The 26170-nt window shown below is 34.7% G+C and overlaps 1 protein-coding gene across 1 annotated transcript in view; it reads right to left on the bottom strand.

Moving 5' to 3' along the window:
* The window catches only part of LOC148944763 (sodium- and chloride-dependent GABA transporter 2-like), a 187454-nt gene extending 163404 nt beyond the window's left edge, over positions 1-24050 (bottom strand). Inside the window, exon 1 of the mRNA XM_089100672.1 lies at positions 23903-24050. Within this exon, the coding sequence (XP_088956798.1) occupies positions 23903-24035 (133 nt within the window). The 5' untranslated portion in view covers positions 24036-24050. The remainder of the gene's footprint in view (positions 1-23902) is intronic.
* Positions 24051-26170: the final 2120 nt, after the last annotated feature.

The following is a 26170-nucleotide window of genomic DNA, read 5'->3' as shown; positions in this document are numbered from 1 at the left end:
GATTAGAATACTTTTTTAAGGTGCTAAAAACTGTAGCGTGAAGAGCAAAGTATTGAGGAGGGGTGTAACCCCTGAATATATTGAATAATTTCTGTTCGTTTCAAGTTTTAATGCTACTCCTTACTATCAGTTGAAAAATCTTTTTTTTATTTAATCATTCAAAAGACAAGTAAGATTTCTTTTTTCAGTTTTATACGCTGGCTAAAATACCACAAGAGTAAATATTGTTTGTTTCCAAGACCAAAGCAAATTTATTTTTGCTGTATGCTCGGCTATGTGTTTGCCCAGTATATGAACGGGCAATAATAATTACTCTCTTTAAACTGTAATGTTTCCTTTCTTGTTTATTTCTTTATTGCTACGCTATATTAATGCGGTGAAGCCTTTATGTGTTGACAACTTTGTTACGTAACCATTTTAAATTTCAAGTTATGAAAAACTTTTTAAAAATAGAACTTGAGAAAAAAAGAAAAAAATGTACTTCGACGCGATAGCCATTTCTTGCCAAGGCTTCAAAGATTTGTTTCTGCTTTGTCAGCTTTGGCTGACTTGAAGGAAAGCAAAAAGCAATATTAAAGCCTAGGAAGAGCAAAAAAAATAGTAATAGTAATTAGAAAATATAGTAATATGGTACTTTTATGATATAGCCCCACCCTGATATTCTTCATCTACGTAGAACCTGTTTATCTGCCGCAAAATCCTAATGAGATATACCTAAGTATGATAAAACTATAATACTTTAGAAACAAATTTGGGCTGTATTTTGGGTCTGCATGCCTAATGTTTCAGGTACAATTATAAAGCATATTATGAAGTAAGAATTGGTTTTTAACTTTGCACTGTCCAAATACTTCACCCCCACCCACCTAATTTACAAATATATAGCCCAAATTATATATTTCTCATCTACTCTGTCACATGTCTTTGTCTTGTCTCACGCTAAGCTGAAAGAAACAACCGAAAAAACCGGTTCTACAATGCTTCAATGGATGAACAACTTGAGTGGTTGGGGCTATATCATACAAGTACCAGTAATATTATTAATTAAAAGGCGTTTCAAATAATCTATGTATTTTGACTGTGCAATATATTTTGTATTAGGCAAAAAATATTTATTTGTGCTCTGTTATATATATTTGTTATATTTTTTTCCATGAATAATACGAAAAGATGGTTTTTAATATTACCGAAAAAAACATTGGTTCTGCCCATGTAAATGTGGAAACAAACGAATTCCTCAGCACACTAATTTTCTATGCTTACGGAAAAAAAAAGTAAATTTCATATCATTTTTGGTTTCGCAACCAATTAATGGATACGCCATTGATATAAGAAATCAGTAAATAGATAATAGTTATAAAATAATTATATGGGTAAGTAAGTTAATGAAGTCCATAAGTAATTGGTTAGTATTTACTTACTTTACTTACTTACTTATGTCCCATCCGTCCTTGAAGGTCGTATTGGGGCCTCTTTTTTAACCAGTTCATTGATGTGCCTCCTGTAGGTGCTTCTATTGTCGACCAGGCGGCAGAGTTGTGGCAGGTTGTAGGGTGAGAAGTTTTATTTCCATCTCTTCGGAGGGCGACCTCTGGGGCGAGAACCGTGTGCTCGTCCATCGAAGGCTATCTTCGGGAGACGAGTGCTAGCCATGCGTCGGGTATGTCCAAGCCATTTGAGTTGTTGTAGTTTTATTTTGTCCAGTATTGTAAACTTGACTCTCAGATTTTGGAGAAGCTTGAAGTGAAAGCTTCTGTCGTGGAAATTGACAACAGGGATGTGTAATAGATGTTTAGTTTTAAAGGCAACTAAGTAACGTGGATCGTCTTTTTTAAGCGTTCAAGATTCAAAGGTATTGATGATAATTGGAATAATGAAGGAGTTGAAGAGTCTCGTTTTGAGAGTTGTTGTTAAGTTCTTATTCCTCCAGATGGGCATCAGAGCTTTAAGACTGGAGTTTGCAAGTGTCAGGCGTCTCTTGATGTCTTTGAGTTGGTTGTTATCATAAGTAAGTAAGCTCCCAAGGTAGGCAAAGCCTTCCACCCACTCAATGGTACCTTCACCAAGCTGAAAGCTGAGATTTACATGTGAATCGAATTTGCGTGAACAGCGCATGGCTTTCGTTTTTGAGGTGTTGATTGCCATCCCGAAGAGGTTGGTGGACGAGTGAACGCTGTTAGCCTGAGATTGTAGATCTTGAAGGGACTCGGCTATTAGGACTATGTCATCAGCATATGCCAGTTTGTCTATCACCACTCCTCCGACAAGGGCGCCGGGCGGGTTATCTGTGTGTGGTTAGTATTTACCAATAGAAATAATTTAATATTAAAAAGTAACTTTGCCTTTTCAGACCCGTTCGTATGAAAATGACTTCCGATAAACCTTTTATTGGCCAAGGTGCGTTACATCTCTTAGTAAGTTCTTTACTCTATATTTGGACAGTAGCTTTTTCGTTATCGACCTAATTTTGTTAAACTAATAAGCAGTATTTATTTTTTCCCATTGATCCCATTTATACAAGTGATGATGGAAGAAAATAAAAAGAGAGGTCGTTTGATTGGAAATTCTGGTTGTAGTAACCTATTTAAGGACCAAAACTGACCTAGAAGTAGCCTGATTCCCCGTCAAAATTCATCTTACCCCAAGTAATCCTTTACACCCTATATAGCATCATATACAAATTTTCTCAGATATATTGTCTGGGCACGACATAACCAGACCAGTCCCAGGGGTGCCCTAAATTTGGCTAATAGCGTGTGGAAAACAGAGAACTTTATCTGACATATATAACAAAGGGGTTGAAATATTTTACTTGAATTTTCTTTAAATCAAATCCATGTAAAAGAAAAAGAAAGGAATCTTGAAAATCAGAGCCAACGCTATAGCGTTGCCTATAATAAAGGACACAAGACTTCAATGTATTATTACTTATAATTTTCCCCGCAGACATACTTCATATGGAAGAAGTGGTCGCATAAACTTCGGAGGGGGCTCATTCTATTGGAAATTGGAAGTTCTAGTGCCCGTTTTAAGAGTCAAAAGTGATCGGAGGAAAACTAGTCCTGCTTACGCCCTCTTAGTAGTGATGCCTCAATTGGCTTAAGAAGGGCCCATTCTTTACAAATCTTAGTCTCGACACTTTAATTACAAAATTTCTTCAAGACGCAGGTGCTTGTTGCGTAATAGGGTTTGTTTACTCTTGGCTGTTACGTAATAGGATTTGTTAGAGTCCACTAGTCACAATGCAAAAATACGCGTTACACCATAGTTTTTTTGTTGATTGTTTAAAAACCTGCGAGGGCCCGAAAAAACTCTCAGGCCCCCCGACAAATCAGGATTTCTTCGGCTGTTACATAATAGGGGTTTATATTTATGCAAATGATTTCTTTGGATGTTGCGTAATATGAGTTACGTGACAAGTTAAATGTATTAAGGGTGACGGAATCTTGCATAAATTGTTTCTTCAGGGCCCGTGGGGAATCCCCGATTGTAGCTGAGCACGGCACACACTTTGGCGTTACATAATGGTAGCGCACACGAGGGTGCTACGTAATGGTGGTGCACACATAGGATGCTACGCAATGACGGTGCACACACGGGATGTTACGTAATAGTTTAAGAGATTTTTTCTTCAGGATTTTTATTTTCTTCGAGATTTCATTTATTTCTTCCAACGCTTTTTTTTCTTCAGAGGTTTTTTTTCTTCGAGATTTCATTTTCTTCAAGATTATTTCCTCATGGAACGTTTATATTCCAAAGATTTTTGTCCGCGTTAGGATTCAAAAGACATTTGACATTTCCCCCAATGGAACTGTGCGCTAGATAGCTGGACCAAGAACACGTTCCTAATATTTGATTCGGGGAATACTTTCTAATGGAGACGTTTCGAAAATTCTACGGCTCGCATCTTTCCTAACCATTGCCTCCGAGCTGTGTAGCTATCCAGCAAAGCTAATGAATTTTGTTTTATTAGATGCACCTGATTGCTTTGTTCTATTAGTGTTATAGCTCGGCATAGACAGGTTAAGAAAGGTATTGAATCAGGGAGTTGTTGCATAGCATTGGCTTTAGATATTTTATTGAGTAAATGATTACATATTGAACATTCATCATGGAACAAGAAATCTAAAAGACACAGTCATTTTTGTACATACAATTTTTATTAATAAAAAAAAACATTATGAAATCACAAAATCACAAAAAAAGCACTTAAAACTCCACAAACAGAAAAACAAAACGTAGAAAAATCTGATATAGCATAAAATATAAGCATAAAAAGCATGAATTAAAGAAAGGCGGGAACCCTAGCAACCAATTCCAGGAAAGGAGGGTTGTTATTAGAGGTAAATTTAAACCATATTAAGAGATATTTCTGACAGGTTTGAATGAAAATACCATGTTTCTTTGAGCCGAAACTATGTATTCCTGATTTCTAAGCAATACATGCATTATTAAATCATGAAGTCACAGAAAATCCAGTCAAAACTCAACAAACGGAAAAAAGTGAAAAAGCTAATATAGGATAAAATATAAACAAAAAGAAGCCTGAAATAAATTAATGCAGGAGCCCTAGCAACCAATTCCAGTTGGAGGGGGGAGGGTTGTTATTAGAGGTAAATTTAACCCATATTAAGGTATATTTCTGGGAGGTTTTAATGAAAATGCCACACTTTATTGCGCCAAAAGTATGCATTCCTGATTGCCAGACATCACAAGCATTATAAAATCATGAAATCACATAAAGAAAAGTAGTTAAAACTCACTAAAAGGAAAAACGAAACGTGAAAAAGCTGATAGGGGATAAAATATAAACAAAGAAAAGAATAAATTAAAGAAAGGTGGGAACCCTGACAACCAGGGTTCCAGGAGGAGGTTTGTTATAGAGGTAAATTTAAGCCATATTAAAAGATATTTCTGAAAAGTTTTAATGCAAATGCCTCGTTTCTTTGAGCCAAGACAATGCATTCCTGGTTGACAAGTGCACATTTGAATAGTATTTTTTTTAACGTTTTACATAATATCGTTAAAGGTAAATTTAAGCCATATTAAGAGATATTCTTGAGAGATTTTAATGAAAATGCGCTGTTTCTTTGACTAAGTGTTAGATTTCAGTCCCCCTCCTCCGAAACAATTCTTTTAACACCTCCTACCTTAACTTTAAGCTGTTTAATATGTTATTCCAAGGCAACTAATGTCACCTTGGCAAACTATGGATGGTACATAGCACCCTTTGGCACCCTCATCATTCCAAAGGTATTTTTCAGATATTTTCCTGTTAAAAATATGCCTTAAATGCATTTATTTGTGTTTTAGCAATCCACCTCAAAAGTGATGCCCCCCTTGGCAATTCACGCCACCACAGCAAACTATTGGTGGCAAACGACACACTCCGGCACCTCTCGTCCTTCCTAAGACATTTGATGTTATTTTCTTGGCAAAAATATGCTTTAAATCAATTGGTTCGTGTTTTCGCAAGCCACTCTCAACGTGATACATCATGTAAATTCACATCACCTTGCCACACTATAACTGGTCCTCTGGCATCCTCTGTCATCCTTATCATTCCTAAGCAGTTTTCAGGTATTTTCTTGTTGAAAATCTTACTTTAAATCTATTCTTTTGTGTTTTCGCTAGCTACCCTAAACTTGATACAACATGTTAATTCACGCCACCTTGAAACACTGTGACTGGGCCTCTGGCACGCCTCATCATTTCTAAGACATTTTCAGATATTTTATTGTTAAAAATCAGGCTGTAAATCTATTGGTTCATTTTTTGCAAGCCACCCTCATCGTGATACACCATGTCGATTCACGCCACTATGCCACACTATGACTGGGCCTCTGGTACAATATGAAACCCCTCATCATCCCCAAGACATATTTTGTATTCTTTTTTTAACAAAGTGATATCCAACTCATCATCTGGCTTCTCGCTTACAGTGGTTTTAGTTCCGATTCTGCTATTTCCTACCCTGGTTTGAGTTCCAGTCCCGGTTCCATCGATTTCGGTTCTGTCAGTTTCAGTTGCGCCACTTCTGCCCTTTTCCCGGATCTTTGTTCCGAATCCACCAATTCCTATTCTGTCAGATCCGGTTCCCCCACTTCTGTCCCCGATTCCACGGTTCAGATTCTGCCAATTCCGCTCCGAGGCCATTACCTAAACCTTGAAAGTAATTATCAAAATCTAGAATGGTTCTAGCACAATCGTGTCTGTTACTATCAAAATATGATCAGGCTTTACCAAAATCCTGTGTGGTATAATCAAAATCTTGTCTAACATTATCAAATATCTTGCACCGCGTTATCAAAATCTCGCAGGATATAGCAAGAACCATCTATTGCATTATCAAAACCCGAAGTGGTATTATAACAACCATGCAATTTATTAACAAAATAGTACATGGTATTATCGAAATCGTACCTGGCATTAAAAAAAATATTTTCTGGTACTACTAAAAGGTGTCTGATATTGTCAAAATCTAAAGTAGTGTCATCAAAATCATGTCTGTTATTACCAAATTTAACGTAGTAATATGAAATCGTGTTGGCTATAATCAAGATAATCATAATCTTGCCAAGTAATACCAAACTCCTGTATGTATTATAAAAATCTTCCATGATATTATGAAACATCTCGCACTGCAGTATCAAAATCTTGACTGATATAATGGGGATCCTTTATGGCAATTTTTAAACCACAAATGATACTATCAAAATCATGCAAATTATTCAAAAACATGTCTGCTATTACCTAAATTTAACGTAGTAATATGAACTCGTGTTTGCTATAAATAAGATTATCAAAATCTTGTCAGGTATTACCAAACTCTTGTATAATTTTATCAAAATCTTGTCTTAAATTCTGAAACATATCGCACTACATTATCAAACTATCGACTGATATCATTAGAATCCTTTATGGCAATATCAAAACAACATAGGATACTATCAGAATTGTTCAGGTTATTAGCAAAATATTACATGGTATTATCTCAATGTCACTAGTTATTAATAAAAATTTTTCAGCAACAATAAAAACTAAACTGCTATTACCAAAATCTAATATGATGCTATCAAAATCTTGTTATCTATTCAGGAAACTTAACATAGTGCTATGAAAGTCGTGTGTGCTATTATCAAGATAATCAACATCTTGTCAAATATTACATCTTTTCAACTACATAATATCTCAAACAAAGTGTTGTGAGATATTATGATAATCCTTTCAGATATTATCTAAATCTTGCGAGTTATTATCAAAATCTTGAATTATGCTAGCAAAGTCTTGTCTAGTACTACCAAAGTATAATTAAGCATCACCAAATTCTTGTGTAATATTATCAAAATCATGCATGAGATTATCAAATACCTTGTGCTACATTATCAAAATCCCACATGGTATAATAAGAATATTCTATGAAATTATCAAATATTTACATAGTATTACAAAATCTTGCAATTTACTAAGAAAATCATGCATGCTATAATGAAAATTCTACCTGATATTAACAAAAATATTCTTCTGGTAATATTAAAACGTGTCGCATATCTTCAAATCTGACATGATGCTATCTAAATCGCGTTAGATATTATTAAATTTAACATAGTGTAATCTAATCCTTTCTGTCATTATCAAGATTATCAAAATCTTGCCAAGTATTACTAAACTGTTTTATAATACTATCAAGATTATCAAAATTTTGTCGAATTTTATCAAAACCTTACTGGATATTATGAAAGTCTTGCAAGATATTACCAAATCATGTTTACATATTTCAAAATCTTGTCTTGCATTTTGAAAGTCTTGTGTAATATTATAAAAAAAATTCCAGTATTACCTATATCTTACAAGTTATTATCAAAATCTAAAATGATGCTAGCAAAATCTTGTCTGGTACTATCAAAATATTAACAAGCATTACCAAAACCTTTTGTGATGTTTTCAAAATCAAACCTTAAATTATCAAATATCTTGTGCTACGTTATCAAAATCAACACGGTATAATGAGATCCTCTATGATATTATCAAAACTTTACATAGTATTATCAGTATCTTGCAAATTATTAACAAAATCATGCATGGTATTATGAAAATTCTACCTGATGTTAACAAAAATATTTTTCTGGTAAAATCAAAAAGTCTCTGATATCGTCAGATCTGACATGATGTTATCTAAATTGTGTCTGCTATAACCAAATTTAACATAGTGCAATCAAATCGTGTCTGTTATCATCAAGATTATCAAAATCTTGCCAAGTATTGCCAAACCCTTGTATGATACTATCAAAATCTTGTCTGATATTATGATACATCTGGATCTAAATTAAAAAAATCTCGACTAGTTTAATGAGAACCTCACGTGACAATATCAAAACCATACATGATATTATCAAAATCATGCAAGTTATCAACAAAATCTTGAATGGTATTATCATTTAATCTCGCAAGTTGTTAAAAAAAATTCAGCTATAATCAAAACGCCTCTGCTATTACCAAAACCTAATATGGTGCTATCAAAATCATATTGCCTATTAACGAAACCTAACATAGTTCTATTAAAGTCATGTCTGCTATTATCAAGATGATCAAAATCTTGTCGAATATTATCAACACCTTACATGATATAATCAAAGTATAGCATGATATTGCCAAATCCTTTGAAATATGACAAAATCTTGTCTTGCATTTTAAAGTCATGTGAGATATAGGAGAATTCCTTTTAGAATTACCTAAATCTTGCAAGTTATTATCAAAAAACTAGAAATGTTTTACCAGAATCGTATCTGGTTCTATTAAAATATTATCAACTATTACCAAAATCATGTAATCTATAATAAAAATATTTTCTGAATTTAGGAAACATCTTGCAATGCATTATTATAATCTCGTCTCGTATAATGGGAATCCTCTATAGCATTATCAAAACTTGGCGTGGTATTATCAAATCATAAAACCTATCAACAAAATTTTGTAAATATTCTAAAGTTATAGTCCGAAAACAATTCTAAAGTTATAGATGGCACCACAACTGACTGTTCTTTACGTTACATTTTGTAAACTGATTTTGAGTTAGGTAAGTTTTGGCTTAGTAAGCATGCGCGCACCCAGACACGATTTGATTGTACTATAGAGCGTTCTCATTATACCATGTGGGATTTTCATAATGTAGCACATTTCATAATGCAGCACAAGATATTTGATAATTTAAGGTATGATTTTGATAATATTACAAAAGATTTTTGTAAGGCTTGATAATATTTTGATAGTACCAGACACGATTTTTCTAGCATCATTCTAGATTTTAATAATAACTTGCAATGTTTAGGTAAAAAGGGGTGGATTGTCATAATATCTCAGAAGACATTAAAAATACAAGACAAGATTTTGTAACATTTAAACATGATTTTGTAATATCATGCAAGATTTAGATAACATCATGTAAAATTTGATTATATTTGACCTGATTTTGTTAGTCTTCATAGTATCATGCAAGAGTTTGGTAATACTTGGCAAAATTTTGATAATCTTGATAATGGCAGACACGATTAGATCGCACTATGTTAAATTTGGTTACAGAAGATACGATTTAGATAACGTCATGTTAGATTTGACGATATCAGACACGTTTTGAAATTACCAGAAAAATATTCTCCTTAATATCAGGTAGAGTTTTCATAATACTAGTCATCGTTTTGTTAATAAATTTCAAGATTTTGATAATACTATGTGAAGTTTTGATGGTATCAAAAAAGATTATCATTATACAATGTGGGATTTTGATATTATACCACAAAATATTTGATAATTCAGGCATGATTTTGATAATATCACACAATATTTTGGTAACACTTGATAGTACTTTGATAATACCAGACATAAATTTGCTAGCATCATTCTAGATTTCGATAATAGCTTGCAAGATTTAGTAGCACCGGAAAGGATTCTTAAAATATCTCACAAGACTTTGAAAATGGAAGACTGGATTTTGTAATATTTAAACATGATTTGGTAATATTGTGCAAGACTTTTATAATATCATGCAGGGTTTTAATAATATTTGACAAGATTTTTATAATCTTGATAAAAGCAGAAATTCTTTTGATAGCACTATGTTAAACTTTGTTAATAGGTAACTTGATTTTGATAGCACCATATTATATTTTGGTTATGTCAGTCACGTTTTGATTGTAGCTGCAAACATTTCGTTAATGTCATTTAAGATGTTGATCATACCATGCAAGATTTTGATAATAACTTGCAAGATTTTGATAGTATCATGAGAGGTTTTGACAATACCATTGAGATCTTTTCATTATATTTGTTGATATTTTGATAATCTAGTGCAAGATATTTGATAATATCAGACAGGATGTTTACGGTACCACATCTCATTCTGGTGATTCTTGGCAATATTTTTATAATTTTGATAATAGGAAATACGATTTCATTGGACTACGTTAAATTTTGGTAATAGCAGACATGATTTTTTTGAAATCATATTGGATTTTGACAATATCAGACGCGTTTTGATAGTACCAGATGATATTTTAATAATGCCAAGTAAGATTTAGATAATACTGCGCAAGATTTTGTTAATAACTTGCATGGTTTTGATAATACCACTTTAGGTTTTAATAATTCAATAGAGGATTCGTATTATATCAGGCGAGAATTAGACAGCGTAGTGCAAGATGTTGGATAATACCAGTCAAATTTTGATTATACCACATATGATTTTGGTAATGCCTGATAATATTTTGATAGTAACAGATAAGATTTTGACTGAACCATCCTAGATTTTGATAATAACTCACAAGATTCAGGTAATACCCGATAGGATTATCATAATATCTCACAAGAATTTAATAATGCAAATTAATATTTTGTAATTTTAACAAGAGTTGGTAATATCATGCAAGTCTTTGATTATATCATGTAAGGTTTTGATAATTTTTGACAAGATGTTGATGATCTTGATTATAGCTTACATGATTTTAATAGCACTATGTTAAGTTTCATTAATAAGCAACATGACTCTGATAGCATAATATTAGACTTTGGTAATAGCAGTCACGTTTTGATTGTAGCTGAAGATATTTCATTAATAACTTGTGAGATTATTATAATGCCATGTAAGAATTTGCTAATAAATTGCATGATTCTGGTAGTATCGTGTTTGGTTTTATTATTACCATAGAGCATTCACATTATATCAGTCGAGATTTTCATAATGTAGTGCAAGATACTTCATAATGTCCGACAAGATTTTGATAATATTATACAAGAGTTTGGTAATACCTGGCAAGATTTTGATAATCTTGATTATAGAAGACACGATTCTATACTGCCACGTTAATTTTTTTAATAGTAGATGTAATCTTGACTAGCTTGCATGATTCCGATAGTATCGTGTGTGGTTTTAATATTGTCATAGAAGATTCTTATTATATCAGTTGGGATTTTGATAAAGTAGTGCGATATGTTTCATAATATAAGCCAAGATTTTCATAATATTATAGATGGCTCTAGTAATACTTGGCAATATTTTGGTAATCGCTATTATAGCAGACACGATTTCATATTACTACGTTATATTTGGTAATACCAGACATGATTTAGATGACACCGTTTTAGATTTTGACAATATCAGACACGTTTCGAAAGTACCAGAAAATATTTGGTTAATGCCAGGTAAGATTTTGATAAAACCGTGCATGCTTTTGTTAATAACTTGCATGATTTTGATAATACAGCTTCAGGTTTTTATAATGTAATAGATGATTCTCGTTATATCAGGCGAAATTCTGATAACGTAGCGTAAGACTTTTGATAATACCAGATAAGATTTTGGTAGCACCTGATAATAGTTTGATATTAACAAACATGATTTTGCTAGAACCATTCTAAATTTTGGTATTTACTTGCAAGATTTAGGTAATGCACTCTGAGCAGAATTGGCGGAATCAGAGCAGTGGAATCGGGGACGAAAGTGGCGGAATCAGAACTGACGGAACCGAAATAGGTGGACTTGGAGCCTTGGAATTGGGGAGGGGAGGGGGAATTGGCGGAACCGGAACTGACAGACACAGAATCTGTGGAACCAGGACTGGAACTGGGTTGCAAAACAGGACAATTCGAACTGGAACACCTATAAGTGGGGGGGGGGGCCAGAAGCAGGGGAAGCAGAATTGAATATCATTTTATTTAAAAAATCTAAAAATATCTTTGGGATGTTGAGGGTGCCATGGTATACCAGAGGGGCAGTCAAAGTGTGGCATTAATTGGCTTAGTGTATCATGTTGAGGGTGGCTTGCAAAAACATGAACATATAGATTTAAGGCATGATTTAAAAAAATATCTGGAAAATATATTAGGAATAACGAGAGGTGCCAGAATGTGCCAGAGTGCCAGTAATAGTGTGGCAAGGAGGCGGGATTTGACATTGTGTATAAAGGAGGATTAACTTTCGAAAACATGAAGCAATGGATATGAAGCAGGATTTTTAAACTAGAAATTATCTGAAAAATGTCTTAGGAATAATGAGGGGTTCCAAAGGATGCTAGAGAGCCAGTCATAAAGTGGCACGGTGGCATGAATTGACATGGCGTATCACGTTTAGTATGGCTTGCAAAAACACAAACCAATGGAATTAAAGCATGTTTTTTAACAAAAAAATACCTAAAAATGCTTTATAAATGATGAGGGGTGCCAGAGGGTCATTCAGGGTGTGGCACGGTACTGTGAATTGGCATGGTGTATCACGTCGAGGGCGGCTTGCGAAAACACAATCCAATGAATTTAAAGTATATTTTTAACAAGAAAAAACCTGAAATATGTCTTAGGAATGGTTAGGATGCCATGGGGTGTAAAGTGCCATCTATAGTTTGCCACTGCGGCTTGAATCACCTTGGGAGGGAATTATGTTGGGGGTGGATATCTAAAACACAAATCAGTGGATTTAAATCATATTTTTATCATAAAATATCTGAAAACTCCCTTTAGATTATAAGGGTGCCAGAGGGTGACGTGTGCCATTTATAGTTTGCCAAAGTAGCTTGAATTGCCTTGGACTAACACATTCTACAGCTTAAATTTAAGGCGGGAGGTGTCAAAAAAAACTTTTTGGTGGAGGGAGACCAAGATCTAACACTCAGTCTAAGAAACGGGGCATTTTAACTAAAAGCTCTCAAAAATGTCACTTAATGTTGCTTAAATTAATCGCTAACGAGATTATGCGAAATATGAAGAAAAATATTATTCAAATGTGCGCTTGTCAACAAGGAAAGGAGAAATTTATAAAACCCTGTCAGAAATGTCTCTTAATCTGGCTTAAACTTCCTTTAATAACAACCTTCCCCACCCCCCGTGGAATTGGTTGCTAGGATGCCTGCCTTTCTTTAATTCATGCATCTTTTTGTTTAGGTTTTGTCTTCTGATCAGCTTTTTCACGTTTTTTCCTTTAGTTGAGTTTTAACTGTTTTTTTCTATAATTTCATGATTTTATAATGCTTGTGATGCCTGGCAATCAGGAATGCATTTTGGCTCAATAAAATGTGACATTTTCATTAAAACCTCTAAGATATATCTCTTAATATGGGTTAAATTTACCTCTAATAACAACCCTCCCCATTCACCCCTGGAATTGATTGCTAGGTTTCCCGCCTCTTTTAATTCATACTTCTTTTTGTTTGTATTTTTTCTATATCAGCTTTTTCACGTTTTTTCCGTTTGTTGAGTTTTATCTGCTTTTTGTTGTGGTTTCACGATTTTATGATGCTCAGCAATCGGGAATGCGAAGTTTTTGCTCAAGGAAACGTGGTATTGTCATTAAAACTTCTCAAAAACGTCTCTTAATATGGTTTAAATTTACCTCTAGTAATAACCCTTTCCCCTCCTCCTGGAATTGGTTGCCTTGGTTCCCGCCTTTCTTTTTGTTGCTTATATTTTATGCTATGTCAGCTTTTTTCACGTTTTGTTTGAGTTTTAACTGCCTTTTTCTGTGACTTTGTGTTTGTATAATGTTTTTTATCAATAAACCTCGTATGTCCAAAAAAAATGTGTTTATTTTAGATTTCTTGTTCCATGATGAATCTTCAAGACGTAATCGCAATGAAATAGACTTGCGCAATGAAATATCTAAAGCCAATACTATTTAACATCTAACTGATCTAATATCTAACTTAACATGTCTAGGTCACGTTATAACATTAATAGAATGTAGCAAACAGATGCATCTAATAGAGCAAAAATCAATGGCTTTGCTTGATAGTTACACGGCTCGGAACAATGGTTAAGAAACACACGAACCATAGATGTTTTGAACCGTTTCCATTAGAAAGTATTCCCCGATTCAAAATATTAGGAAGGCTTTCTTGGTCTAGCTGTCTGGCGCACAGTTCCATTGGGGGAAAATTTCTTTTGAATACTAAAATTGACAAAAAGTCTTTGGAATATAAAGGTTCCTTTAGTAAAAACATCTTTAAGAGAATGAAACCTCGAAGAGAAATATCTCTGAAGCATTACGTAAAACCCCACGTGTGCGCTGCCATTACGTAACACCCACGTGTGTGACGTCATTACGTAACAACTACATTTGTTATGTGCTCAGTTACAAGCGGGGATTCCCCGTGGCCGCAAGTCAAGAAACAAGTCAAGCAAAATTGCGACACTCTGAATAAATTTAACGTGTCACGTGACTCATATTACGTAACATCCAAAGAAATAATTTCATTGAGTAAACAAACCCCTATTATGTAACAAACAAAGAAATCCTAATTTTTCGGGGGGCCTGAAGGTTTTTCGTGGCCCTCGCGGGTTTTTAAACAATCAACAAAAAATCTATGATATAACGCTTATGTTTTCATCTTAACTAGCAGACTCTAACGAATTTTACCGCGTAACAACCAAGTGTAAACAAACTATATTACGTAAAAAGCACCTGCGTCTTGAAGAAGTTTAAAAAAGGGTCGAGACAGGGATTCGAAGGAATAGGGTCCCTCTAAAGCTAACTGAGGCATCACCACTTCTCTTTTCCCCAAATAGATCCGATCAAAATTTCGTGATTGCCATTTTATTCACAATACTCCAAAAATGAGACAAAAAAAAACTCAGGGGTCAACAAAACCTCTCAGAGTCAGGGGGTAAGGGTTGTAAGTTATACACTGGGGGCATTTAAGGTTTTTATGGGAGGGATGGTTGTATAAACGTCGGAAGGGACTTATTTGATTGGAGATCGGGAGTTCTAGAACCCCTTTTAGAAGTCAAAAGTGATCAAAGAGCATCTAGCCCCCTCCCAACTCCCTCTTTTCAACAAACACACCCGATCAGAATGCTGAGATAGTCATTTTGTTGAAAATACTCCAAAGATCATAAAACAAAACTCTTGGGTCGACACAACACCCCAGAGCACAGGAGCAAGTGTTGTAAGTTATGTCCTGGGGGGATATAAGGTTTTATTAGAAGGAGTGTTCTTATAAACTTTGGAGGAAGTTTATTTGATTGGAAATTGAAAATTCTAGTGCCCTTTTTAAGAGTCAAAAGTGATTATAGGGCAACTAGCTTTCTCCAAGGCCTGCTTTTACACAACTGCATCCGATCAAAATTTTGAGATAGTCATTTTGTTCAAAATGCTCAAGAGATCAGAAAACAAAAACTGTGGGGTCAACATAACCTGCAGAGCCCGGGGGCAAGTGTTGTAATTTATGCCGTGGAAGCGAATAAGGTTTTTACGGAAGAGGTTTTAGGTATGAGCTTTGAAGGACGCTCTTTTGATTGGAAATTGAAAGTTCTAGGTTCATTTTTAAGAGTCAAAGTGATTGAAGGGCAGCTAGCCACCCGCCACGTCTTTCTTTCCCCACATACTTCTGATCAAAATTTTGAGGCATGAATTTTGTTCAAAATAGTCCAAAGATCGTATAATAATACGTCCAGGATTACACAAACCCCCAGAGCCAGGGGACAGCGATTGTAAGTTATATCCCTGGGACATATAAGGTATGGTCTTATAAACTCTTGAGGAAGCTCCTTTGGTTGAAAATTGAAAGTTTTAGTTCTCTTTTCAGGACACAAAACTGATCGTAGGGCAACTAGCCCCCCCCCCCTCCCTCCTACGCCCTCTTTTCCCCGAATTAATCCGATCAAAATTTTGAGATAGCAATTCAATATGCACCATAAAATCCTTTTTGAATAAGGGAAGAGGATTGCTGATGAGCCAAAGTATGCAAGAACGGATTGTTGGACAACCATAGTTGCGTTTTTGTCTCCAATTTTCTGAGGCCTTGGCTCAATTTTCCAAATTTTGAACCAAGCCCTTTCTCTTAAGACCTCCTAAGGCCTATCATCTCTTGGATTTAGCATAATAATCAAATGAAATATGAATGATGATTGCCAACTATACAGCCGTGAAGGTTAAAAGAATTGAAAACCCCTTTTTAATTTTAGGATATGAAATACCGTTTAATATCAATAAACATAAGCATGTGAATTATGTCTTTTTTTGGTCATGCAATGAGAAAAAAGGTGCCAGAACTCTTTTGCCAAAAAATTGTCAAATTACCAGAAAGGGAATAGTACTTAGGAGGAAAGCCTGTGGCCGTTTTGAATAAACAAAAAAAAACGGGACTAACGTTGATTAACAAAGCCACGGGAAAACAAATTACCTATTAGTCTTTGGATTGAAAAATCTACTATGTTGTGTTTCAGTCTCTGAAAAATATCAAAATCCTTTTGTTAAAAAATTTGGGAATGAAACCAACTTTTCAAGTGAACCTGCCTAAGACATTAGAATAACTTCTAAGCCAAAGCACTGGTAATGTCTTTGATAAAATAGGCCAACATTAGCACCTCAGTCACTGGGCCCTAAATGACCTTGCTAGACATTAGTCTGGAGTACTTTGACAACCGTGGCCAAATTTTGGATGCTCGAAGCATCCAAAAGCATTCGAAGCTTTGGAAACCAGTAAAAGACTTTGAATTTCCTGAAATAGTTTAACCAGAATGTCGGGGATGTAGGAACAAAACGTTGTCGTTTTCTATTCATGGTTGATTTTCAGCCTTTCAAAATAAAATTACCTTATATAGATACTGCTTCCTAAATGCCGAATCTGAGACCAGTAAAGGCTCACATGAAACGCTTGGAGGCTTAGTTTTGAAGCCATATTCTGAATTTAAAAATGCTCTCATGATGGAAGACAGTATCATGTTACTGCAGTACATAAATCTATGATGCTTATGAAAATACAAGAAGGAAAAAGCATTCCAACTGACCAGCAATTGAATTTGCAAGAGACGATGAAAGGATTAAAACCGAGAAATGCTAATACCAATTGTCCAGGCTATTCTATATGGTGGTGCTCATGGGCTGGCACTGTCGGGTCTACATGAGAAAAAGGTGATTTCCTTACAAAAAATGTTTAAAATGAAGGGGTATACAGACGGTTGTTGCAATCGATCATGGGTTGGGAAAACAAACACTGTAGGAACATTTCAAATTTGCCACTAAAAGCACAAAATATGTGTCTCACCTAGTGCAGACTGATATCGTAAAAAGTGTAGGCAACGTCATTCGGGAAAAAATTTTTAATAGAGTGAAAATTACGATGTGCTTTTCGATACTCCGAAGTGCTTTGATGAGATGAGTAATGTAACTTCAAAAGAGCAGCTTGTTCTCGTTGTCTGTTTCTATGACGAACATTAAATAGAAGAATTTTTTTTTTTTTCAACACTTGAATGGCGTAGGTCTTGTAATGTAGATTGTTAGACTCTGCTTAGAGTTTGAATTAGACATGAACAATTTAGTTGAGATTGGATTTGATGGAGGAAGTAGTTTGTCCGGTTTGTACAATAGAAGTCCAGACAGCTGAAATTGTTGCGTTACCCACCTCAATACCAAGGGACAGCGTCGGTGATTTTCCTCTACAGACACTTCTCTTTTTTATAAAGTCTTTGTCTTTTCCCCGTATCTCGAGCTGCTACGTGAAGAACTCGATACGGGGTTGCTTAACCACCGAGCTACAGTACATTAAATCCAAGTTTCTTTTCCCTCGTTTCATTGTTGAGGCTGTATTAGCCAAGGTTGTGATGAAACAGCAATGATATAAACAGTTCTGTTCCTCTGAGACAAGCCTCCTTGCTGAGTTAAATGTCTGGCAAGCCAAATGGAGGTCTGTAGTCGAGTCTCATCATCCCAAAAAGGTTTCTAAAACTCTTCTTGGTGCGTGTGGCAGCTGATTTTTTCCAACTGGGCATTCACTCCTGATTGTATTGTTCCTGTTATCACTCCATCTGCAGAACAATCATTTAGCATGCTAAAATCGCTTAAAACATACCTCCAGAATTAGACAGGAGAGGGCAGGTTGAATGATCTTGCAACAATAATTATCAATCGCAATGTCAAGGTGGATATTGACGATGTTATAAGTGACTTCGGGAAGAAATCAAGACGGATTGGAATATAAGAAAGATTTAAAGTGATTACGTTGTGTTGTATCTTATTGAAGGATTAGCAAGACTAGAGCTCTTCAATTTGGTTAATTGAACTAATCATTTATTTTATTAGTAGCATAGTAATATATAAGCTCAAAAAGGGGACCATGACAGTGAAATACTTAGTTGCTTTTAAGTTTCTAAACATCCAAAAGCGTATAGCCGGTTACTCCCCCCTCCCCCTGAACGGAAATCCTTAATACGCCAATGCATTAAAATATTGGTAAAAATTATATATTGGATTGAATAGTTGAAAAAGCCTGTATAAGTGTCTTAGAAGTCTTGGGGGGATGGGCCGTTAAAACCTTAACCATAAAGGAAATATATATTAAATATTAAATTTGTGGCAGTATAAAGAGCCTATTGAGCCCAGTATAGGTAGCTGTGTGAACCTATCTCAGAAGGATAAGGTATAAATATTATTTAAACATAGAGATGAAAAGAAAATGTGACTTAATTAGCTTTTTCGAAAAAGAAGGTGGTTTCTTCTTAGGTATTTCAGGCTCCTTAGTATCATGAGTTATAACTAAAAAAAAATTATTTGAAAATACAAATAAAGAAAATAAGAATTTCACATAATTTGAAAAAACAGAGGGAGGGAGAGAGAGAAATTTTTGGGGGTGGGAAAATACATCAAACGATTACAGCCGAAAAAATTTAAAGGGAAATTTAAATATAATTTTTAATTATTCCTCAAAGGATGCAATTTCTAAGGCTCTGCTTAGAGTGTGGGACTAATCGTCATTTATTTTCTGAATAGAGATAAAATAAAGGTTTAAGATCTTAGAAATTAAATTTGAAAGGTAGAATTGGAAAACTATAGGTTTCACCTTTCGCCTTTGAGTTCACTTGTTTTGCCTGTGAGATCAAGCAAATTGAGTCCCAGATTTTATTCCAGTCCAATCTTTTTTCCCTTAGTTCTATGACTATCTACCTTAGTTCTGCCTTGGGTATGATGCATTGACGGATCCGGGTTGCAGCGGTAGCTAGCAACCTAGTAAGAGACGATGATGTATAATGTTAAGAAATATAAAAACCCATAACTCCTAAAAAAAAGTCAGATAAACACAAAAAGTACACCATTAAAACCGCCTTGTCCGAAAATAAGATTGGAAAATAAATCATACGATTACAGCTGAAGAAATATAAAGGGAAATTAAAATATAATTTTTAATTGTTCCTCAAAGGATGCAGTTTCTAAAGCTCTGCTTAGAGTGTGGGACTAATCGTCACTGATTTTCTGCATAAAGATAAAGTAAAGGTTTAAGATCTTAGAAATTAAATTCGAAGGGTAAAATTCGAAAACTATAGGTTTCACCGTTCACCTTCGAATTCACTTGTTTTGCCTGCGAGTCTAAGCATATAAGTCCCAGATTTCATCCCAGACCAATCTTTTATCCCTTAATTCTATGATTATCTACCTTAGTTTTGCCCTAGGTATGATGCATGGACGGATCCGGGTTGTAGCGGTAGCTAGAAACCTAGTAAGAGACGATCACGATTAATGTTAAGAAATATAAAAACCATAGCTCTTCAAAAAAGAGTCAGATCAAAAGAAAAAGTACACCATTAGAACCACCTTGTCCGAAACCCATATATAAGAAACTCTCTGTATCTTGGCTTGAACAGCAAGGGAAATATAACAATTGATTTATTGAGAGTTGTCTCAATACAACTCTCAATCAAGTGCATATTTATTGTGGTATCAATAAAGGAAGTAGTTCTTGGTTTATGAATTCTTTGCGTACTCTTCAAAACTATATAATTCTTTACATGAAAATTCTACAATTATTATTTTATCCTTTTTTTTTTAGAGAATGTGAAATGTAGGGTTTTACGTGTACTATCAAACAGTTCTTGGTAACGAACTGTTACCACCTGGGACCCTGTTTCGATCCTGTTTCTACCTGGGACCCTGTCTATTTGCTCCTGTAACTTTAAGTAAAATTCATCTGAGTCGATAGTATCTCCGTCAGTCAGTTCAACAGGGGCATATACTAATATAACTGATACCCTGACCTTTTTGCTCATAAAATGAGCAATTAATATTCTATCATTAATAGCTTCCCAGTCTAAACAAGACTTAGCAGATTCCTTATTTACCATTAGGCCTACTCCCAGCTTATATACCCAATCCTTCCTGCCTGAGTAAACAAAATCTATATGACCTAATTTTGGCTGAATTCGTCAGCCAAAATGTCGATATTTTTTAACGTCGTAACATTCCAAGTTCAAATTTTCATGTTCTTTACATCATTGAAGTTATTTTGGTCTCAAGAAAAGCAATGGTCACGGATACCAGTGCATGACGGGGATCAACATATCTTCCCAGGTTTACACCGAAGCGCTTAAGCTGGCTTAGAACTCGACAGCAAGAAGTCCCTGGGACCTCCAGTAAGAATGAAGACTTTGTGCAATCCTGGGCCCATCTTTATCAAAACATGGTTTTCAGCACTTGGTAATGCTCTTCTATTGTTGTATTTAATTTTATCTTTCACAGATTATCTCTCTATTTTTAAATCTTTATTGTTTGCAAACAGTTATGGTAATGAATTGTAAGTAAGGACCGGCTCGGCTCAGTATAAACCGAAAACCTTTAGAAGACAGAATTCGCTTTTTCTGAAGCTGATTTGACAACATGAGACAGTATAAAGGGCTAGGCACACGTAGCTGATTTCGGGATCCGATTTCAGTAAGGGTGTATTCCACGTCGAGTGATTGTAATTAAGGATGCTAAGAGGCGGGGCTTAGTGACGTGTTTCGGTGATTAATCATCATTAATTATGTTGTAAACAAGGAACGTACTAGGGATTTAGAGCTTTAGGCATATAATTAATCGTATTTAATGATTATCGTAAATTAATAGTAATTAATGATGATTAATCACCGAAAAACGTCACTAAGCCCTGCCTCTTAGAATCATTAATTTTAATCACTCTACGTGGAATACACCCTTGCTGAAATCGGATCCCGAAATCAGCTACGTGTGCCTAGCCCTTAAATGTTAATTTAAGAATCAAAATATGTTGTCCCATTACAGGACTGTGAAAGAAAATTGGAAGGTTGAATCTCATCGTCAGTGTAATATAGTGCTAAAAGCTCTTTAAAAAACGAAATTTTGACATATAAGTCAAAAGAATCAGCTTATTATGCTGATTCCAAATATATAAGATTCATCAAGTTTAGTTTTACCCATCAAAAGTAACGAGCCGGAAAAAATTTGCCTGATTTTTTTACTAAGGGTGAAACACCCCCTAAAAGTCAAGGAATTTAAATGAAAATTACACCATCAGATTCACGTTTTTGAAAACTCTAGTGTAGAGGTTTCAAACCCCAACATAAAAAAATGTGAAATTATACATTTTTTGCCAGAAGAGAGATCACGGATGCGCGTTTGTTTGTTTTCTTTTCCCCGGGGGTCATCGTATGGAAATAATGGCCCTAGAAGAGAGGTAAAGGGCGCATTCGAACGAAAAATAAAAGTACAGGTGCCCTTTTAATTGACCAAAAAAACTACAGGACAACTAGCCTCCCTCCCACACCCCTTTTTTCCCCAAAGTTATCCAACCAAAATCTTAAAATAGCCATTGTATTCAGTATGTGAAAAAGATCCAAAAACTATGGATCTCTCCATAGGCTACTGATGTTCTCAGCTTCAGCCACACGAACCTTCGTGGTCACAATCTCAAGCTTCAAGAGGAAAGGTTCCAAAAGGACATTGGCTGTTGGGCATTCAAGAACCGAGTAACACAGCACTGGAACAAGCTCCCCTTTGAAGTCATCAATACCAGCTCATTAAACTCGTTCAAGCAGGAACTGGACAAATACTATGGTGAAAGTGCCTACAATTTTTTTCAATTTAAAAGATTTTTGTAGAGGCCCTGTGACCTATTTGTTTTGCATTATATTATTATTATTATTATTATGTCTTTAAGTGATAAATGACTCTCACAGTCCGTGAGGAGAGGTCTGTAAGTTATTAAATTTGCCCATTGTTTACGTATAGTATTTTTTATGGGGATTATACAGACATTTTTCTGGGGGGGGGGGGGTAGATTTTTTGCTCAGGTAGGTTTTCATAGGGAGAATTTACCTTGAGGAGGGAAATTCCCGGAAGGTGAAATTTCCAAGGGAAATTTTACACTGGGAGGATTTGACAGAATTTCTATACGAAATTCTTTTTAAGTGTATAACTTTCTCTTTGCCAGTTTAATTATGCAATCAGAGATGTTCCAAGTGAATTTAGTGTGGAGGTGTTCAGGGGCTACATTTAGTGTGTTTGGATTTACTGGGGGAGGGGGAGGTGTCTTCAGCGAGGATGGAACTGCTTGCATGGAATTTTGCGGGAGGTTATAATTGACGTGGGAGGAAAATCCTACGAAGATGTTTTCCGTAAGGGGGGGGGGCAATATTCCATGAGTGGGTGAGCCAGATTTACCCACGTTATTTGAAAAAACGACTAGACATTAAGTACAAAAAATAAGTTATTTTTTAATTGAAAGAAAGGAACAACATTAAAACTCGAAACGAACAGAAATTTCTCTGTATATGAAGGGGTTGCCCCCTCTTCAATATCTTGCTCCTTATGCTAAAGTTTGACTGTTTGTCCCAATATTTTAAGAACGGCAACTGAAACACAGGGGCCCTTCAAATAGAATAAGAAGCTTCTTTTTAAAGTACTAAATGCTTTATCGCAAAGAGCAAGGTATTGAGAAGGGGGAACCCTTTCATATAAAAATTAATTTCTTTTCGTTTTGAGCTTTAATGTTGCTCCTTAATTTCGGTTAAAAAAAACATGTTTTTATTTAATTATTGAAATAGTCAATTATGATTTGGAAGCGATGGAATTGAGGATTTTCAAGCACTTTCCTATAGCATTTTAACATAAAATAAATCATAACTCAAAGGTTTATCAAATAATTGCTTTTCTTCTAAAAGTAAACATACCACTTGATGTTTTTTATGCTCTTTCTAAATATAATAATCATTTTTGTCCGAAATTAATTTTACCCTTCCCCTTTTCCCACCCCTATATATACCAATTCAGGGTATATATTTGCACACTAGGGAGGTGTGGGGGAAAGTTTAAACTTATCTCTCATTTACATCAGAAATAAAATTTACCCCCACCCCTCTAATGTGCAAATATATACCCTGAATTGGTATATATATAGCGGTGGGGATAAAATTCATTTCCGACAAAAATGATCATTATATTTGGGAAGAGCATAAAAAAGGCATCGAGTGGTATGTTTACTTTATTCATAAGTCAATAATATGAACAACGACAAATTTACCCCCCTCTCTTTTTACGAACCTGATATATCAACATCTTATGTTCTAGCACATATTATAGATTGTTGCTCTAAACCATTATGCGCTATGCTAAGAGGCAATTTTGAAAAGTTTGACTCACCTCCGCCATTCTTATAGCAAAGATATGGAAACCTCCATACATTTCCAAGGCCAATACAAAAACCCATTGCTGACAAAATGAATTCGATCTTGTTTGGCCATTCCCCACGCGGTTTGACTTCTTTTCCACTCATTTTTCCAGGTGTTGGTTGCCTTTGGAGCCTTTGGTGAGTAGATATTAAACGCAATGAAATTTATATATTTGCAATCTGCATAAAAACACAATTCTTATCAATTGTTATCAAAATTCCATTTTTGATTTTCGGTCACAATTTGGCTGAGTCGCTCCTTAATTACAGTTTAACACTATGAACTGTTTGATAAAAACTTAATGGGCTAAGGTCCTATTTTTAAATAATCCTGTAGCAAACCGTAGTTTTTGAAGCCCGATTCATGCTCTTAAAGTGTAGTATTTCTGAGTCCAGTTGAAATGTGCACTATTTTAGAAAATTCTCTTTTTGGGGGAAGCTTCTAGCTCCTTTACGTGTACGTAAAGGACTGAAATACCCTTACAAGCGTCTTTTTTTCTTCGATATATTTGCTTACTTGGTTATTCAGCGTAAGCAGCAAATTTATGGCAAATCCTAGGAAGAAATTTTTTTGAAACGGTTTTTGGGCCTCATTACAAAAATTCCGTTCATCGCAAAAACATAAGCTGTTCCCACAAAAGGATTTTCATCACTAATTAGAAAAAGTTGAACTCAGAAAGCAATATATTTTCACCGTTAGTACTGTTAAGATTAGGGTAGTATCTTAAGAAATTTTCTACAGAAACTCACAAAAAATATATTTAAAAAATCGAACGTAAAAGTTAAAAGATAATTATTGTATATAAATTTCTGTGTGTTCATTTTGCAGACAAGAAAGCTCAACTTATTTCAAAGTAAAAATATATTTGCTTATTTTTATAATTATCTTTAAACTCAAAATTCAATTAACATTCCCCTTTTTCTGCTATAATTCAAATATTTGAATTGAACTTATACTGAACATATTACTTTCAATGGTCCTATAATAAAATTTAAAAGGATATTCAATATACTTCAAACTACTCTTGAAGTTCAAACCGTCTTGATTGATATAAGTAGTAACCAAGGTACTACTTTGCTTGCCTGTATAGCAATTTCCATGTTATTTGCTTGCCTGTATAGGACCATGTTATTTGCTTGCCTGTATAGGACCATGCTATTTGCTTGCCTGTACAGGAATTCCCATGTTATTTGCTTGCATGTATAGGACCATGTTATTTGCTTGCCTGTATAGGACCATGCTATTTGCTTGCCTGTATAGCAATTTCTATGTCATTTGCTTGCCTGTATAGGACCATGTTATTTGCTTGCCTGTATAGGACCATGCTATTTGCTTGCCTGTATAGGATCTTATACTTTTGAGGACTTGTCTTTCACTTTGATGAAGGACAAGTTGTTCTGACGTAATTTACATGGACCAGATTTTTAGTTCATGGTATACATATCTTTGTGACATTTTTGCAAAAAGAGATAATGAGATTCGCTAATTGGACGAGCGAGGATAGTACGAATTGCTTGTGAAAAACCCCGGATGAATTAGTTGAAAATAAAGTTTTAACGGACAAGTTTTTCTGACACAATTTACAGACCAGATTTCTAGTTCATATATTTTTTGATAACTTGATAGGCGATTTGAATAAAAGGAATTCAAATATTTTGTCTATTAAATAGATGCTAACTCAATTTGCAAAAAGGTATTCCATTTCCACAACTCTGATCTGATTGAATTGTCGCCGACAATGAGATTTAATCGCTGCTAAGCCTATTGTTATTGCGAAAGGGTTACCCAATTTACTTCTTAGTGTTAAATGACAGATTTCCAAATACGATCATTTTGAAAAGCAGACAAAAAAATTGGACACTATAATCAGAATTATTTGATTAACATTTAAAAAGGGAAATGAGATATGTGATCTGTATAATACACAAGTGATGTTTGATAAGTATTGTCAATTTAAAATAGGATCTAACGTTCCCTTTGTTCCCTCATTTCTGAAGGGCAGGAGATAACTTAATTTACTTAGACAATGAACGATATTAATTAATGTTTTGAATAATAGGAATGTTAATGATTCTAATTAGTGATTGGGTTGTATCAGTGGAGAAAAAAAGGATTAAACTGATTAACAGTTATGGTAACCCCAAAGGAGCTGTTAACTGAGGTAATTTGTTATAAATTTGATAAATACCTAACGAAGAATCGGAAATGTTTGATTAACATTTGCAAAAAAAAAGGAGTA

This window comes from Artemia sp. Qi Xiang Cuo, chromosome 14, assembly GCF_049724085.1.
Source record: "Artemia sp. Qi Xiang Cuo chromosome 14, ASM4972408v1, whole genome shotgun sequence".
Lineage (NCBI taxonomy): Eukaryota > Metazoa > Arthropoda > Branchiopoda > Anostraca > Artemiidae > Artemia > Artemia sp. Qi Xiang Cuo.
This window is presented reverse-complemented; position numbering and strand designations above follow the sequence as displayed.